We start from the raw sequence: 19,562 nt of genomic DNA, 5'->3' as shown, positions 1-19,562 counted from the left end.
GTGATGTAAGGTAATTCAAGAAACTATTTAAGTTATAAATTCCATGTTAAAGATTAATTACCTGTTTTCTCCCTTAAGAGATAGCAAAATTATTTATCATTGATACTGTAAAAAGCAGAATCTACTGTTGCTGGGTTGAGTGGCTAAGTGTCAGCTGGCTTGTGGTAAGTAGTTGTTTTGGGTCGTTTTGCTTCACTTGTTTTTCTTGGGGTTTTGTTGCAACTTTGGGTTTTTCCCATCTCTTACTTTCTTTGATACTATCTATTAATATTTTAAATATATATATCAATAATAATAATAAACAACTGTGTTTATTGGAACCCATGAGTTGTCACAACTCTGCCCTTTCAATTCCCTTTTGCATTCTGTGGTTGTGGGAGTGAACAGGTGCCTCTATGATCCTTAACTGCCTATATGGGTTAAACCATGACATCTACAAAGTCATGATTAACTGTAATTATGAGGAACAGAAATACGGTTTAGAAATATCAATTATATTTGCATTTTAGGCCAGTTTACATTTTAAGACAGGTACCTGATTGGACTGTTATCATCATCCGGATCTCTAGCTGTTACAACACCCACCAGTGAACCACTCTCAGCTCCTTCAGCAATCTCCATCACATAGTTCTCCAAGGTGAAAACTGGAGGTTCATCAGCATCTTTCACATTGATTTTGACAATGGTCGTGTCCTCAAATGGTCCCTCTTTCAAAAAACGCTCATCAATGTATCTGTTTACAGCTTTTACTTCAATACTGTATCTCCTTTGGCTCTCATAATCCACTCTCTGTTAAGAAACAAAGTGAGATTTGGAATATTTCATTCTTCATATTTAAATTAAATATAGTTTAATAAATGGTGTGAGATTAAAGACAAAGTAGTTTAATGCTGTTTTTAAGAATGTTTAAAAAATGTGTACTTCTAAAAGTTACAGTAATTTCACAGCTATAAGGCACACCCTTTTGACTAAAATTTTGATGGAAACCAGTAAGTGCACCTTATATATGGACAAAGTTGGGAAATTTGCCAATCCGGAAGTGCGAGCCGCCCCGAGCCACAAGCCGCAGCCATACTGCAACAACCCTGAGCCACGGCACAAGACACACCTTGCCAACCACGCCAGCAAATGCTGGGGGTGGGCGGGAGTGCCGGGGCCTGCGGCAAGGGGAGGGCACCTAGGACTGCGTTTAAAGGTTAAACCAATCTGTGAAAAATGTTTTCAAATTGAACACCTGCCAGTAAACCCTGCAATCGCGCAATTCTAATTCGTTACTTTGTTGCGTGCGGATCCTCACTGCAAAAAAAGGGTGCGCCTTATAGTCTGGTGTGCCTTATATATGGACGAAGTTCAGAAATTTGCCAACACCCGGAAGCGTGCCTTAGAATCTGGTGTGCCTTATAGTTGTGAAATTACTGTAATTCTAAGGCTTCCTTTTTATTAATTCCTTTCAAAATAAAATGTATTTGTTTGCTTTCACATTTCATACTGGCTTTAATGCTACAACCAAGAAATACTATAAAAAAGAATTCTCATAGAATGTCACCCTTAAAAACACAGTTTAATTACAATTTTAGATAGTCTTTATCTTCTGAAATAAATAAATAAATAAATAAATAAATAAACAAGAGATCTACTATATAAATGGCCAAAGCAAGTAAAAAAAAATCAAAACAAAAGCAAAAATACTCTCACAGTTCTTCAGGGTCCTACATTTCACTGGGCTATTGAACTCTATTTTCATTTCAGATGATCCCTGATATGACTGAGAAATTTTCCTGAGTGATCCCAAAATAAATTCAAAGAATATTCTTAATTCATAAACTGGTCTTTTTGGATTGTGCTTAGTATCTTTTCAAAGATATATCACAAAAAAACTCCCCTATGTAATAATGTAATAAATTCTAACTTAGTTTACAGGGGGTGTTGGAAGTGAAGTGAGATTGCTTACAATTTATTGATCAGATGATGTACAGAAAAAATAAAACATTTTCTCACAATGGGATACACTGTGTTACACAGTTAGGGATAACATTAAGATACTCTGACTGTCACTATTATATTCAGCAGTAATAGGAATGACTCAAAAATATAAACAGAAAGAAAAGCATTTTTCTTTTTATCCATCATCATATTCTAATCAAATCACAAAACCTTAAGAAATAAAAGGAGAATGTAAGCAATAGGCCTTTTTTTATACATCCATCTTGCTTGAAGATTTTCTTTCTAATGTTTAGAGTATTTTTTAAAGTTTCTGAGATCTCACCTTTTTTAGTAAGACAATTCCTTCTTGAGTCTCATTGTTAGTAATGATGCTAAAAGTATCTGAGCTATCTGCTTCAATGAAATAGTCCATGGCTGCATTGTCCCCAGTGTCGCTGTCCTCTGCGAAGACTTTGCCTACGGTGGTGCCCACGGGAGCCTCTTCAGAAACACTCATGTAGTAGAGCCCTAAAGAAACAAATACTGGCAAAGTTGAGGGATCTGCCATGGTTAATAAGTGCTGTAGCTTGAGGCTGTCAGAGAGCTTGGAAAAGCTCTAACTTCTACCAGAGCAATGGAGATAATCTGGCATTGTATAGAACTCAGGTGCAAGGCAGGACAATCTTTCCCCCTTGGGAGCCCTTTCTTCTCAGCCCTACTTCAGCTGTGTATAGAGAAAAGGACTAAAAAAGAAAAGATTGTTAATGGTTTTGAACTGAAGGAGGGAAGGTTTAGATTAGGTATAAGAAAAATGTGTTTTCCTAGGAGGGTGATGAAACACTGACACAGGCTGCCCAGAGACATGGTGAATGTTCCATCCCTGAAAAAATGTCTAGGTCAGTTCGAATGCAACTCTGAGCATCCCTGCCCATTGAAGGAGGGTTGGACTCGATGACATTTAAAGGTCCATTCTAACACAAACTATTCTATGATTCTGTGACTGAACAGGGTGAAAAAGCAGTGGAGGGCAGCACTTCCCAACCTCACAGTTTTTTCCGGTGAGCTAGAAACTACCTGGACAGAGAGGTTCACATCATTTGCCAAAAGCTTTATAGTATGTGTTAGAAAAAAAATTAAGAGAGGAAAAGAAGAAAAAAGGTGAGTGAAAATCATGCTAGATATCCCCTTTTCCCGTATTTGCAAATTATAGTGAAAGTAGTTTAAGAATTTGTCTCCAAAGTCTAGTGGTAACTAAAACCAGAAGACTTGAGATTTTTCCAATGATAGGTTTTCTTTTCCTCTTGGTTTTTAAGCTTTTATGAGGACTTCTCCCCACTACCCATGCCCCCCACCCCCCTATTTTACTTTTTTACAGCTGTATGCTAAAGTCGAAGGACTACAGTGGATCTAAATTTCCTCAAGACTCTACTCACGATGTTGAAATTTAGGTGGATTGTCATTGATGTCAGAGAGGTTTATGGTAACAGTGGCTGTTGCAGAAAGTGCTCCTGGTTGCCCAACCATATCTTTGGCTTGGATGATGACCAAATACTGATCTTTTGTTTCTCTATCCATATGAGAAGCCATTCTAATGACCCCTAAAAATAAAAAGCATAATATAATAGCCTATGAATCTCTTTTTTTTCTCAACATATGACATGGGTATATAGCATAATATGAATATAACATGTATCACTGAACCCAGTTATGAATTTTTATTCTAGACAGTGCATAGCACAACTGTCCTAATAGTGGGTATTAATCCTCATGATAGCAAGTATATGGTTTTTCAAATCCATTCTGTACATTTAGAGTTCTGGGGAGCAGAATACTCCACATATTCCCTCTATCATATATAACCATCCCTCACTCAGAAATTAGGTTTGTGGAAGGATGTCACTTATCTGTGGTTTCTTCAACATTCAGATAGAAATATCTCATGATGTGCCATAGAACTGTTAATTGAGACATGTTCCTAGATTAATTTATTAAGTGGGATTTTCAAGGTCTTACTCTTTGCTCCAACAAAATAATTTTATAAATAAAGTTTGAATTTGCTAGAGAGAAAGAATTCCATCTTCCTATGGGAAAGAAAAGTTGATTTTCTTCAGATCTAGGAACTATTCAGAAATGTAAGAGTGTGGGGTCAAATCAGTTGATCTTTGTGTTGAAATCAAGAAAAACAATTTTGCTTGCACTCATTTTATGAGTTTTTGAATGTTTTCAAGTTAAAAATTCACTTGTAGTACCTGTCTTCGGCTCCACAGAGAAATAAGGTTGTCCCTGAATGAGACTATAAAGCAGACGAGCACTATTCCCATAAGAAGGGTCATCAGCATCTGTAGCTGTTACCTGTGTAACCGAAGTACCTCAAGGAAAAATAAAATAGATTATGTTTGCTTTTGTCTTGTATAAATTGTCTCATAATTACAAAATATAATTATAAACTCTTTAAAAACCTTTTAACATAATAGCTACACTAATAAACAGTCCTAAAAATTTACAGGACCAAATGGCACCTACTAAAATTTATCATTAAAAAGGCAAAATAATTCCTCAGCAGCTGTTCTTGTTGCATTCAAAATTTCAATAAATAACAAAAAATAAATGGTATATGTTTTTTTAACACTACATTTATATTGCTTAAAATATTACACATATAATGCCTATTTTCTAATATGTCAGTGGAATAAAGCAAATTGTTTCTCCTCCTCTTCTATATTCTTCAAAGTATTTTATGGAATTTTACCATAGGAATAAGAAAACACAGTCACTTTATCACCAGTAGGCCCACTGGTGATAAAGAAATTAATTGTTAACAAGCAAAACAGCCAAGAAGTGCAACAAGACTCTGATAAAAAATTTATTCTTGAGTCTTTAATGAGCTTATCCCAATGCAAACTTGTGGCAAAAATCCCAGTGCAAAAACACAGTGGAATCAAACTGCAGAGCTTGATTTCTTCTTTGATGGGGAGCTATTCATATCCTAAATAGAATATTGACAGTAATCTCATGGCACCATCTCTAATGACTGTCCTTCAAAAAATACCCTCAGTAACATCTTTTTTAAGGTAATCATTATTTTTGTCTTTTTTCCTCACCTAGATTCTGCATTAGAATACAAATATCACTTCTTGTGAGGAACAGCAGGAAATCAAGCCTACTTTCTAAAAATTTCTGGCATACGTTCACACGGTTGCACCTGCTTATCAATACAGCAGTATAGTTAGGCTGGAGGAGGAAAGAAGAAAAGTTGGAGTGCAAGGAGTTAGACCATAAACACCTTTTTAATGACAAAAGCAAATGTGATATTTGTCCCAAATAAAACAGATACATTCATTGCTGGGTATTCTAGCAGCTAAATATATTTTTTTTTTTAAATAGAAATGAAAAAAAACTTTCTCATATAAGGATAGGCTAAATTAAATATTTTTTTCTTTAAAAAAACCCTTTTTTTTTCATTTTCTCTCATTTTATTATCAACATTTAAAGTGCATGTTATCTTCTCTCAGACAGGCAGTAAACTAAATTGTTGCTAATTCCCACTGAATTTTGATCTTATATGTCCTTCAAAACTTACACACAATATGAAGTATCTCAATATCAAATATCTGACATGTGTGTTTATAGGCAAAAATATAGATGTTTTGTATGTATGTATGTATATATATATATATATATATATATATATATATATATATATATATATATATATGTATCCTATTGTTCTGGAGAAATTTTAAAGATAAAAATAAAATTACAGGTTCATGTTTAATCAGGGTCCATATATGCCTCAGAAATGACAGAATTCTTTAATAAGACTGAAGAGTCTTATTAAATTATTAACTAGAATCTTCAGCTACACAACTGCTAATTTCATATCAGCTGGGATCTGTGAAAATTGCTCTAACACTCACAGAAAATTCATCCTCAAAGAAAATTTGGCATGACTAGAACATGGTTGCTTTGAAAAAATAAATTCCAGTAAGGAAGGGATCAAGAACTGCAGATGATACAACAGGTTTCGTCTGTCATTAATGCCATTTTTTACTAAACAAGCTAAAAAATGTCCACTATGTTTAGGAACGGACTTATTTATAGCAACATATATAGTGAATTGAATAATATTCAACATATCTTCAAAGTTATCATCAAAGCTTTTGTGCATCTTACATTTAAAAGTAGATCTATTTGCTGCACACTTTCTAAGCATCATAAAGAAATATTGAATCTAAACCCGCATTTCCTTCTCTGGGACCCAAACACACTTTTTTTCTTGTCTGTTAATTCTTCTAGAGTACTTCAGAACACAGAAGTAAGGACTTTGTCCAGTTGGAGTCAGTGAGAGGCAGCTGGTGGATATAATTAATGGAAATATGAATAGTCAAAAGGAACCCAGTAAGGAGAACTGACCTGGAAGGAAGAAACAACAGATATCTTGCACTCCAAGGAGGATGAAAATTTATTTCTAAATTGTGGTAACAGGAGACCATGTAAAGAGCAGGCTATAATTTCTCATACTTTGTTGGAACAAAGATTGTATGATAACTACATGAAATTCTATGTTAAGTATGGACTATGTTGCAAGAAGAAGAAAAATTTTAAGCTGACTTTAGAGTACTTACTCATCTTTGAATTTTTCACTTTCATGAAACCTGAATTTCTTTAAACATTTAACCATCAGGGAAAGAAAATTCCACTAAAACAAACAAAACAAAACCTGAAATAAAACCCTAAGAAAAAAAATAAACAGAACCCACAAAAACCCCTAAAATCAAACTCAAATCGTTTTCAGAATGGAATCATATTTATCTAGCATTTGCATTTGTGTGACAGAAAGTTAAATGTTAATATTCTGTACTTAAAAACTCCCAAAAACCATTATTTTTAACTAAATGGTTGTGAGAAGAATAATTGAACAGATACAAATAATATATTTAGAAACAATCAATTAACATTAAACTTTACACATCCCCAAAAATAAAGAAACCTGTAAGCCCTAGTCCTGACATTATGAACATCACAGGATATATCTGACAATTGAAGTTTTTAATTAACTTTATTTAAGGCAAACCGTTACTTTGTATTTTGCAGCCTTTGTTTTACCCTTCTTGGCCAAAATATGGTAGAGTGCCATTTATATGCTGCAGCCCATTAGGTATACTATGGGGCCCTCATATGGCAAATAGCTGTTCATTTTTCTAACTAGAGCTTAAGATCTATAAAGACATTAAGTACTGATAGATTATTGCATCTGACTCTTAACCACTCCATCAGATATACTGCATTTATACAAGTTTAACAGCTATCAGGAAGACAGTGTGAAATTGTACCAAATGCCTGAGGGTAAAGCAGAGTCCTGTGTTCTCAGAAGAGAGTCCATTTGCTGACACGCTTTTCATTTACTGTGACACTTGCATATAAAACCCTAATAAAATTTAGTACTGAATGTAAAAGAGAGCTAATAAAGAATTAAAATGTATTCCAATTTGTTGGAACATTTGTATTTATATTGATACTTATAACTAACTTCAGGCACAGTTGTTTATGTCTATTTTCTTTATTTACTGTGGTTGTTTGAGGTAGTGACCAGCTCTGAATTACTCTCTGCTCACTTTCCTAGTTCCAGACAAAATGTGCACTAGCAGTTACCTACTTTCCCAAGTCATGACCACACTTTCTAAGAGTGTTTTCTGTGAGGAAATTATTAGGAATCTGAGCATCAGTGAGATGAACTGAAGCTAGAGAACACTGAAACACAGCAATGAACAAGCCTCCCCATTGCACTGTATAATTTAAATTACAGTAATTTCACGATTATAAGCCGCACCATTTTGACTAAAATTTTGGTCCAAACCCAAAGTGCGGCTTATAATCAGGTGCGGCTTATATACAGACAAAGAACAAAAAGTTGCTGTTTTAGTTTGGAGGACAGGTGTCTGCTGAGAAAGGCAGGAACTTCTCTTTGAAATGGAGAAAGTAAACCCCCTCTCTCCAAATTATTATAATTTGGAAATCAAGGGGCTTTCAGGCAAAGATATGGGAATTAGGAATAACAGTTCTTTACTAGGGAAATCAAAATAGAAATACAGTACTACAAAGAAACAAACTCCAAACCCTGACAAAGTCAGAGTACAATCTGACACCCTGTCAGGCAGGGTGTTGATAGCAGTCCCATTAAATGGTGGCTGCATCCTCCTGCAGTGACAGATGTGGCTCAGTTGGAGTAGTGCTCCTGTACAAGGTGCAGTTTCCCTCTGGAGGTCCAGTAGTGATGTGGAGAAATCCGGTTTTCCTCTGGAGTCCAGTGGAGAAAGGGGCTCCCTTAGTGTCCCAAAACCTCTGTTGTTATCTTGGTAAGAAATGTTGGGCTCTTCCCCCTGGCTGGAGCAACTTCCAATGGGATGCAGTAATTTTATCAGTGCCACAGTGGGACTCAATGGCCATGAGCAGAAAATGACTGGCTGGAGGAAGGATGGGTTGTGAAAAGATAAAGAACTATGCCCTGCCTGGTTTCAATGGATGGCCCATTAGCAGATTATCTGCCTTTGAGATAAGGATCAGTGTCCCCACCCTCAACAGATGGTGATAGAACAGATACCTTTTATCACACTCTGCATTGTAACTTGCGGCTTATAATCAGGTGCGGCTTATATATGGACAAAAAACCAAAAAGTTGCTGAAACCCAGAAGTGCGGCTTATACTCAGTGCGGCTTATAATTGTGAAATTACTGTAACTCTATTCTTCACCCTGTGTTTTACAAGAACACGTTTTAGTTTACTGGAAGACAAACACTAATATAATCAACCGCTATGCTATCAATATTGCAAATTTTGGGTGGGTTACTCTTCCTCTCTGCTATGAGTTTATAAATTTCTTTGTAAGATTGGTTTAGAATGCACACTGAAACAGGTTTCACCTCAGTAGTGCTGTCCCCACCTTTTGAGAAGGGTTCACGGTGTGTGGCTCAGTTGTTTCATGTTTTGGAGTTGACCACTATCAAGGTATACACTCCACTTGTATTGTATATTACAGACATACATATTAGTATTCCACTAGTGTCTCCATGGAAGAAGTAGATGAAAGAATGATCTTTGGAATAGCTATGGTATTAGTGCTAGAGAGGTCAAGTGTAGAAGCAGTAATGCAGAAAATATTTCAAGATCCTGGATGACCTGGACTCATGTATCATGCACTAGATGATCGTAAATCTGTGAATTTACTATCTCAGGAAGTCAGTGTCTGAGAGAGAAGGCAAATTGGCATCTTACTTAATTTTTCACCCATTCTGGAAAATGGGACATGGTTTTACTTCTGATTTTTTAATCTATTTTTTTGATTTCATTTATTTCTACAGTTCACTGGAATATTTTTTATTTGTAATATTACAGGAATATCACAAAGTAAATTACATTTTCTGCAGCTTAATTAATCTTAGGATGAAGTGATGCCATGTTTTAGGAATCTAAATATATAATAGATGACACAAAAGAGTGGACAAAGACAACTGAGACTTTCATTTTCAGTGTAACAATAGCAAATTCAAGGCAGTGTAGAGTGAAAATTCTCAATTGTCAACTGCTTTTTGATGATTTCAGGTGAGAAACAGAGGTATACAGGAAAAGATTACTACTGTTGTTTTTTGACCTTAAGTACCACCCTACCTGGTTATTTTTCTTTTTTTTTTTTTTTTTCTTCTGTATGACCATTATAAAGACAGAAAGACAAATTGGAAAAAATCCAATTTTTCATACACTTATACAAATGTTTACAAATCTCTGTGAGTATAAGTGAAGACATACTAAATAATAAGTCAATTAAAAAACATTTTTATAAGAGACCGGGGGCCTATAAACAATCTCTTACCATAGAGGTAAAAATAAAAAACAACCAGAAAAGAACTATCAAAGTTACAAATTTTTGCAATCCCAGATAATGCTAGACAATGAACTTTATTCATTTTTGCTATGAGCACATAGAAAATAAAAAACTTTGACAAGACATCTATCTTGTCATCAAACTTGATCAAATGAGCAAGATGCAAAAGCTGGAGGAACCCTCTGAACAAGCAACTGATTATAGTAGGAAACAATTATTTGACCAAGAGGTCAGGATCAGAATTGTCTTTCTGCACAGAAGTGGCAGTGAAGAAAAAAAAAGAAGTGATTTTCCTGCTGGAAGGAGGTATAAGCAGGTAGCAAGTGTCACTAGCTAGCAAATTGATCAAATGCATGTCTTTTGTCTGCTGCTGGTAGTGAGGGCAAGCTGCTGCATCCTGGCAGAAATTAGAATACTAACCCCACTTTCAGTTAAGTACCAGGCATGGATATCCTTTCTTTCAACTGCTATCCTGGCTGGTAAGAAGAAGATAAATTTTATGGTTTGCTGTTAAATATTCACTGATTCTGCTCTAAAAGTTGAGCAGATAATAGCATCACTGATGATATTACACTAATGACCTCATTGATTCATACCATTTAAAGCAGCACAATATTTAAAATTCTTTTCAATGTCAACTGCAACAGAAATAAGCAAAAAGAAGCAGGTATATACCTTAAAAAGATCACTGGGATCTTTTCCATAAGATCTGAAGAATCTAGCTTCCCTTTGATTCTGAAGATAGTTATTTGGAGATATTATCTATAACATGCCTGCTTATGTCAGCTGTATTCACACTTTGGGGTTTTTGAAGGCTTTAAACATGCATGTACACATATAAGATATATAATTTGTTTTATTAAGTTTCCAGATGCATGACAGACCCTAGTACAGGTCTGTCTGGTCATGTGAAAGTGTGAAAGAAGAGGTACAGGGATTCAGTTCTTTGACTTGACAGGAAAATTACAATTAATGTACTTAGGAAATTGGAAGGCAGTCCTTTATTGCACGCTATCTATTCCAAACAAGGAGAAGCTGACTGGTAGGAAAGAGGCTTGGCAGTGTGAATAGGTAGGTGACAGAGAGTGAGGGTGGCCATCACATCTTCTTCACAACTGGCTGCAGCATTCTACCTATTTCAACTGGGAATGTTTTATTTTTAAACAAGTGCAAATTTCAAGGCTGAATCACTGATGGGAAAGACAAATGTCTTCAGTCAATCCAAGCATGTATCCAGAATCTGCAAAAAGACTTTGATAAATGTAGGTAACTAAATAAATAAATCCAAGAATACTAAGTAGAGGTATCTACAACCCTCACGTTAAGAATACACCTTAGCAAATTTCCAAACGTGTAAAACAGTTTGCTTCTGTCTTACTGAGATGCAGTCTGTAAAATATGCTATTAAGATTTTACCTCAACACAACTGTCTAGAAAAATCAGGAAATAAAGTGTTTGATTCACAGCATATCATACCTTCAGGTGACATCTCTGGAACAGTGGCCACATAAGGTCCATCCAAGAACTGAGGTTCATTGTCATTGACATCTCGAACCCTGATGATAAATTCTAGTGGAGGTTCAACAGGAAGCCGAGTGCTCCTGTTAATTGCTTGTGCTGTTAGAATGTAGAACGGTTTCTTCTCCCGATCCAACTTTTGAATTGCATATATTGTGCCATTATCTTCATTGATGATAAAAATGTTTCCAGCTCCCTCCCCAGTCAAATTGTATTTTAACTTGCCCTCCTGCTTGTCTAAATCTGATTTCAACTGAAAGTACAAAAGAGAAAAATAAGTCACATTTTGGGAAGAACAAAGTTTTGAAATATTAATTTTATGCTTTGTTTTGATTCTACAATGAATACTGTCACTAATGAGCCTTTTTGGAACCAGTATTTGAAAGAAGGTACTGCCAATCATTTTCAGCCAACCATTTTAATTTTAAAATATTTAAAATAATTTAAAGTGTTGAAATAACAGACATATAAACGCATTATATACCTGAAAAGAGATGTCTCAGTTACTTTGAAGTGAAGAGAATATGTATAAATACCTACTTTATTTCATTATTTTATCAACTCCCCTACAATTCTGCTGGAAACAATGCGAAAGTAATTAAACATTGTCTAAATTTTTTATTATTGCAGATGACATGTGTACTATTTAAGTTTTTTGGGTTTTTGTTTGGTTTTTTTTACTCAAGAATGCTAAGTGTAAATGTGTGCAGTAGTGATTTTCCATTTCTGTTGAAGTATTGGAGGTGAAGAGATATTCTGTGGTGAAAGTCTGTATTGTTTATTTCAAAACTAATCAATAGACATTTCCCATTGATCTACATCCTCTGTTTTATTGCTAAAATGAACTTTATGGTGATGATTCCTTTGATGAAGATGAGCCTTGGAGACAATTTTGGTCTAGCTGCATTTGTTCATGGCAACAAAATAGTTCTGTTAATGCTAGTGCTATATAATAGAGCAATATTTTAAGGGCATTAACTTAATTTCCTAAAATGGCAGGCATCCACAGTTGAATTTTATGAGTTGAATTTTATGGGAACAAAAAATTCCATTATATAATTAAGCCTTTAATTTTTTTCCACTTATTTTGGTTTCAGAACAAAAAATGTCAAACTCTCTAAGAGCCTGGATACTAATTACCAATCCAATGTTAGAAAAAAAATATACTATTCAACCTCTCTTATGCCTCTCTTATGAAGTAGCATGTTTAAAATGCAAATAATATGCCGAACTGTTGACTTCAATTATTTCACTCTTTTGCTTATGGTTATTCACCCTAAGGGTCACTGTAAGTTGTGAGGCCATAGAATGGGAAAGTAACATTTCCCCATTGGATCTACTCAAATGTTTTGATATACAGTAATTTCACGACTATAAGGCACACCCTTTTGACTAAAATTTTCCCCAGAACCTGGAAGTGCACCTTATTAGTCCAGTGCGCCTTATCTGATGTACAAAGTTCGGAAATTTGCGAACCTGGAAGTGCGAGCTGCGAGCTGAGCTGGGACCCACGGGAGCTGCAGCCATGCAGGGGGAGTCGGGAACCGCGGGAGCCGCAGCCGCCGGGCACGGGAAACTGGGAACCGGCATGGCCGCCGGCCGGGGAGAAGCGGGGGGAAGCGGCGTGGCTTCAGGGAAGCACCAAGAAGAGGCAAAAAAGCGCCACAGAAAAGCACCGAAATGTGGCAAAAAAACGCCGTGGAAAAGAGGCTAAAAGCAATGAAAATGCACCACAGGAAAGCACCGAAAAGCGGTGAAAAAGCGCTGTGGAAAAGCCGTGAAAAAGCGCCGTGGGAAAGTGCCAAAAAGAGCCGTGGAAAAGTGGTGAAAAAGCACCATGGGAAAGCGCCAAAAAGCAGCGAAAAAGCGCCACGGGAAAGCGGCGAAAAAGCACTGTGGGAAAGTGCCGAAAAGCGGCAAAAAAAGAGCCACGGGAAAGCGGTGAAAAGTGGTGAAAAAGTGCCACGGGAAAGCAACAAAAAAGCAGTGAAAAAGCAGTGAAAAAGTGCCGTGGGAAAGCACTGAGCAGCAGCACTGCCACCGACCGGGGAGAAGTCAGGACGCAGCTCGACCGCATAGCGGGAGCCAGGAGCCATGAGCCGTGCCAGCCAGCGCCGGAGGTGGGCGGAAGTGAGAGGCCCGCTGCACGGGGAGGGCGCCTGGAGCTGCGTTTAAAGGCTACACTGATCTTTGAAAAATGTTTGTAAATTGAGCACCTACCAGTAATTTGTTACTTTGTTGAGTGCCGCATGGCTCCTTGCTGCAAAATAGTATTGTGCCTTATAGTCCGGTGCACCTTATGGTCATGAAATTACTGTAACTTCTGAAGTTGCAAAAATACTCTTAACTTTTCTTTGAAAAAATGCCTATACTTTTTAAGATTTTTATAATGCATAATTGTCTGCATGCATCAGATGGATAATTTATTCAGAATGTGACAGGGACACTGTTCTGAGATATGAGGAACAGTTTTGTGCTCCTACTCTGAGTTCTGTAAAGGTATTTAAGGCCTAAAATATTCATAGTTAATTATGCTTGTCAGTACAAAAGACAGAATTTTCAAATCCAAAGGAGTTTAGAACAATTAAAAATACGAACAACTTAAATATTTTCAACGTAAGTAGTTGTGGGCCATGTTACCCCCTTTATAAGTGGTCAAACTATTTTAGCACATCCAAATTTGGCATCTCTCTAAGGGGCAACACAGATTCTTTGTTATTCATGAATCTTGGTTTTCCTATCACAAAACCGAAGACATGGGAGAAGTGATCTATATCTAGATCTTTAAACTAACATGGGGTTCAGATGTGACTGCAGAGTGTATCAAATCCTTAGGGTCTGGAGCATGCCTTCGACTGGCTGCTAAGATACAACCCGTGTTTAGCAATTTCACTCAGAATCATTTATCCACAAAAGAATTCATGACCTTGAGCATGTTAAATGAGAGGTCCCTTGCAGATGACATTTGCTGAGAAAGAACAGCAAAGGTTCTCTGTTTACTTGTTTTTTTAGTCTGGGAAAAAAATAAATGGTCTTACCATTGTAAATGAGAACTGAGAACAAGTATTTTTGTACTGATTCTTGTGTATCTGCCATTGCAGTGTTGATGGACACTCTTACTTTTTCTTAATCTCGGTAACAAAAAAGGAGTTATGATTCTATGTTAAATGAAATTTGAAAATTTAACAAATTTCAAATTTAAAAAGATTTTTATATGGAATAGTGATTCAAAAACAGAGACTGTCTACCTTTGTATTTTTGTTGATGCAGTTTTCTTCAGGGCCTTAATTACTAAAAATTCATGTGTTGATCATAGACTACTACTTCATTTGCTGAAAGCAGTGCATATTCTACTCAATAAAAAGACACAAGTAAATATGTCTCATTAGACAATGGTTTCACTGCAACTCATTAACAATAATCTTTAGTAAATTCCCCAGTTAACCTGTGAGAAATAAAAAAGGTGAGATCAGGAAAATACATTACACTTATGAAGTTTCTTTGCAGAAAACTGTTGTCAAGGTACGGGAAAAGTAAAAAAAAATTTTAAAAAATAGACAGTATGTCTTTACTTGTTCGTTCTGAAGTGAGACATCACACTTCCATAGTAACTACTTGGAAAGGGCTGTGAAAAAGTAATTAATGAATTTTGAGCACTTCACCCTTTGGGCCCAATTAAATTTTAGTGCTAGTTAATTAGCAGTTAAACTTATTTTGGTTCATTCATCTAAAAAGGGCCTTCAAGAAAAGAAAGCCAGATCTCAAGATTAAAATTACTTCTAACATAAAAATAAATAATGATAATAAATACAATAATAATAATGATAAGCAGAGAGAGAAGGGGGCAGATAAACCCTCATTAAGACAATTATCTTATAGTACATTTTTAAAGGAGGGTAAAAATAATTGCTCGTTGTGCTAAACCTAGGTTAATCTAATGAACCATGCAGATTCCTGTAGTTTCTCAGTGGTAAAAGGATTTAGTATTAATCAGTTCATTAAAAATTAATGAGGGGTAAATCAGCTGCTACTTAGTGTAATAGAAAATCATGCTAAATACTGTTTGTAAACTACACTACACTCAGTATGGCTGCTTTGATGCAGTGCCAGAAAAAGCACAAGCAAATTACCAGATGTTGATAAATGAGTCCTTAACTTCCATTCAGAAGGAAGAAAGGAACTTTTTAGCTTTATACATTCATCTGATGTGTATGGAAATAGTTTTAGTAACAGCATGCACGGGAAGTTTCCTTGACAGCAGTCCTCAGTGAAGGAAGGTGCTCGGTAGTGCCATGGCCCGCAGCTCTTGGACTTCTCTGACCTTGAATAAGGTCATAGGAAAGATGGAGCACTGCCTTATTACAGTTTCCTGATCTCCTCTTTCTATGTTTGCTGCTGTTTCCATGTCACTGGAGATATTTGGTCTCCCAAGTCAGGGTAGAAGGTGCTAATCAGCATGTTAAATCTAACCCTGTGCTGTCCTTGAATCATTACTTATCATACCTGTCCAATATACATAGGATTCGGCGTAATCTGTTCCTCAGTTGCAAAAAGAGGCTCCCACAGCCAGCCACGTTTCACTCTTCGAACTGCTGTGAAAGATTGAACTGTGTTTTGAGCGCTGGAGCTCTGCGTGCTGGGAGAGTAAGGCCAAAGTTGAACCAGCATCACCATGAGATGTAGCAATACAGAGGAATTCATGCTGAACCGTTCTTTCAATCAATCTTAATCCGTGAAAAAGGAAAAAAAAAAGAAATAAAACTTTTAAAAAGCATCATTTTTGTCTTTCTACTTTTATATATTGATTCTGTGCTAATGTGAGAACTGATTTACAGTGCTAAATTCTCCTCCTCTCCCCTAAAGTAAAGAGCAGAATCAAAGTCTGTTTCTTATTAAAATAGACATCCTTTCAGAATCTCTAACATGGAAGTCAACTGCTCAACTTTTCTTTATGAATATCCTACGCAGGGACTTTCACGCAAAAAATGAAAAAAAAAAGAAAAAAAAAGGAAAATAATCCTTCAATTAATTTATCTTTCAAATTAGGCTGAGTAATTGTATTGTGTAGCCCAGAAATAATTTGATTGGAATAATTGTATGTTTCTGCTTAGACAGGGCTCATTTTGAGCTGCAGTCACAAAACTGCCTGAGGGGAGAACATCTAGCCTTAGTAGCCCTGATGACTGACAGCTGAAAGAGTGTTGCAGATATTTTTTAACCTCTTCTTACCCACTTTTCCAGCTCAGTAAAATACCTGCAAAAAATGTCAAAGGTACCATGAAGAAGAAGCAAAAATTTACAACTTTCTCCTTCCCAGTCAAAGAGAAACATGGACAAGGCAGAGGTGTTTAATGGATCCTTTGCCTGTGCCTTTGGCATGGTTGATGCACCAAGGAGCTCCCAGAGCCCTGAGCTGAAGGACCACGACTACATCAATGGTCAAATCCCAACTGATTCTGAAATTGTGCCATATCTGCTGCTACAGCTGGATCCCTACAAATCTATAAGACCTGATGGAATTCATCTGAGAATCCTCACAGAGCTGCTGATGTCATTGCAAAACCTCTCTCGACGATTTTTGTGTGGTCTTGGGAAGCCAGAGAAGTCCCAGTTAACTGAGAAGCTGGTATATGTTATCCCACTTTTCAAGAAGGGCAAAAAGGAAAACCTCAGAACTACAGGATTGTCAGTCTCATTTCAATGCCTCATCAAGTTATGGAGAATGTTATACTGAAGTGATTGAAAAACACCTGGAGGACACAGCAATTGGTCACAACCAGTATGGCTTTATGAGAGGAAAATGCTGCTTATCAAATCTGGCTTCCTTTCATGGCGTGGTATCTTACTTAGTTGATCAGTGAAAACCCATTGATATAATCTTTTTGGATTTCAGCAAAGCTTTCAATACTTGCTCTCACAGGATCCTTCTAGACAAAATTTTGAGCACACAGATGGATAAACATATCATGTGTTTGGTGAGCAACTTGCCCACAGGTTGGGCACAAAGTTACAGTGAATAGGGTGACATTAGACTGGGATCTTGTCACTAGTGGTGCTCCAGAGGGCTCTATGTTCAGCCCTTCATTCTTCAACATCTTTATGACTTTCATGCAGGACTGGAAGGAATATTAAGCAAGTATGCAGATGATGCAAAACTGGGAGGAGCCTTTGAAGGCAGGGATACCTTGAGAAAACTCAAAAAATTAGGGGGCTACACGATTACCAGCAGTATGAAGTTTAACAAAGATGAGTGCCAGACTCTGCACCTAGGATGAGGCAGCCCTGGATGTGCAGACAGACAGGGGAATGAGATGCTGGAAAACAATGCTGCAGGAAAGGACCTGGGGTCCTGGTCGATCCAAAGTTTAACATGAACCATCAGTGCCCTGGCAGCCAGGAGAGTCAACCCTGTCCTGGGGGGCATCAGGCCCAGTATTACAGCTGGGCAAGGGAGGGGATTGTCCTGCTCTGCTCTGCACTGGGATAGCCCCACCTTGAATATTGTGTGCAGTTTTGGGTGCTACAATATAGGAAAGACATTGAGCTATTAGAGAGCATCTGAAAAAGGGCTACAAGGATGGTGAAGGGCCTTGAGGGAAAGTTATGTAAGGAGAGACTGAGGTCACTTGGTCTGTTCATCCTGAAGAAGGGGAGACTCAAAAGAGACCTCATTGCAATCTACAACGTACTTTTGATGGGAAAAGGAGGAGCAGGAACTGATCTTTTCTCTGTGGTGACCAGTAATAGGACCCAAGGGAATGGCCTGAAATTGTTTTGGTAACATTTTTAGTAACAATTTCTCTCCAGGGGAGACTTAGGTTGGATATTAGAAAAAGGCTTTTCACCTAGGGAGTGTTTGGACACTGGAACAGGCTCCTCAGGGAAGTGGTTAGAGCATCAAACCTATAGGCAGGGTTCAAAAAGCATTTGGACAATGATCTCTGGTACATGGTGTTACTCTTGGAATGGTCCTGTGCAGGGCTAAAAGCTGGACTTAGTCATTCTTGTGGGTCCTTTCCAACTGAACATATTCTGTGATTCCATGATTCTGTGTCTTAACAGATTTTACCACCTCTGACATTATTTTCTCCAATTAAACCGACAAAGGGCAAATGTATCCTAAAAGCTGTAGGTGTCTGTAGCTAGTTTCATTTCCAATGTGTATACTTTCAGAAAATTAAGACTTTTCACAAACTGTAAGCTATTACTGACTTTTCAGTGATTTTTGGCACAATGAAGGAAATTTTAAATATAATTCTGTGCTCAGTTAAGATAGCCATCTTCTATGAGACAAAAAGGAAAATTTTGAAAATACCTACCATAAACATTTCAACTCTTAAAACCCACTTAGCAATGGTATTAGCCATTCTTTTCAAGACTCTAGTATGGAAGAATAAAATTCTCTATGAAGGAGAAATAAATATTATTATTTATAATACCCGTACTTATCCAAAGGTAAATGCCATAATTGCTTTAAAAGACAGACAGATAATACAGAAAACTGTTTATTTCCTTCCAGCAACTTTATATGATGTTGAACAATAATTCATTAAAATGTAATCTGCAGAGACAAATAGAGAGGAATTTTAATAGAAAAGTCAAATAGAACCACAGTCTAAAGTGTAAATTCCAATTTCTTCACATTTTGTGTTTTTGACTGTAAAGCTCTAAAAGTGCAAGACAAGACTTGAATAGAAGGAATGTGACTTGGGTACCCTCTTTTTTTAGTTTGTTATAGAAAACTATTTCTTTTCCCATAGCTGCAAGAATAATATTTGTGACATGGAATAAAAGTCCAACAAAGCTCAGCTTGGCTCTGAGATAAGGCTTGAGTGAGGTTTTGAAGGCCTAAAGACCTTGGAGAGTCTCTATGCTATGGGTTTACTTAATGCTATGCAGTAATCTGCACACAAGTAACCTTGAAAAGGAACATTCATTTTATTGCAGCGCATTGCAAAGGACAGACTACTCAAACAACAAAAGCTGAACAGTCAAGGAGACCTTTCTGAGGAATCATAGAAAAATGCATTTCAATCGCTGTTTATATATGAAGAGAGGTGTTCAGTCTCTAATAGCAAATACTTCTGGGTAGGCTTTTTTGTGGTTTTGGATATATTCTGGTATTTTTCATGTTATTCAACAAAATATCTCAGGTTTGTGGGACAGTATTCCATGCAGAGTGAATGCCAAACAGCCATTTTCAAACCTGTCTGGAGACACAGTGTATGGACAACAGCACAG

The 19,562-nt window shown here is 36.8% G+C and overlaps 1 protein-coding gene across 3 annotated transcripts in view; it reads right to left on the bottom strand.

Annotated features, from left to right (window-relative positions):
* The window catches only part of CDH19 (cadherin 19), a 121,813-nt gene that overhangs the window by 25,237 nt on the left and 77,014 nt on the right, over nt 1-19,562 (bottom strand). For all 3 annotated transcript variants that reach the window (XM_033052514.2, XM_033052497.2, XM_033052505.2), the window contains 6 exons: nt 15,825-16,045; nt 11,280-11,574; nt 4,173-4,292; nt 3,357-3,521; nt 2,267-2,451; nt 536-789 (listed from right to left, as the gene is read on the bottom strand). In XM_033052514.2, the coding sequence (XP_032908405.1) occupies nt 536-789; nt 2,267-2,451; nt 3,357-3,521; nt 4,173-4,292; nt 11,280-11,574; nt 15,825-16,022 (1,217 nt within the window). In that variant the 5' untranslated portion in view covers nt 16,023-16,045. The remainder of the gene's footprint in view (nt 1-535; nt 790-2,266; nt 2,452-3,356; nt 3,522-4,172; nt 4,293-11,279; nt 11,575-15,824; nt 16,046-19,562) is intronic.

Source organism: Catharus ustulatus, chromosome 1, assembly GCF_009819885.2.
Source record: "Catharus ustulatus isolate bCatUst1 chromosome 1, bCatUst1.pri.v2, whole genome shotgun sequence".
Lineage (NCBI taxonomy): Eukaryota > Metazoa > Chordata > Aves > Passeriformes > Turdidae > Catharus > Catharus ustulatus.
This window is presented reverse-complemented; position numbering and strand designations above follow the sequence as displayed.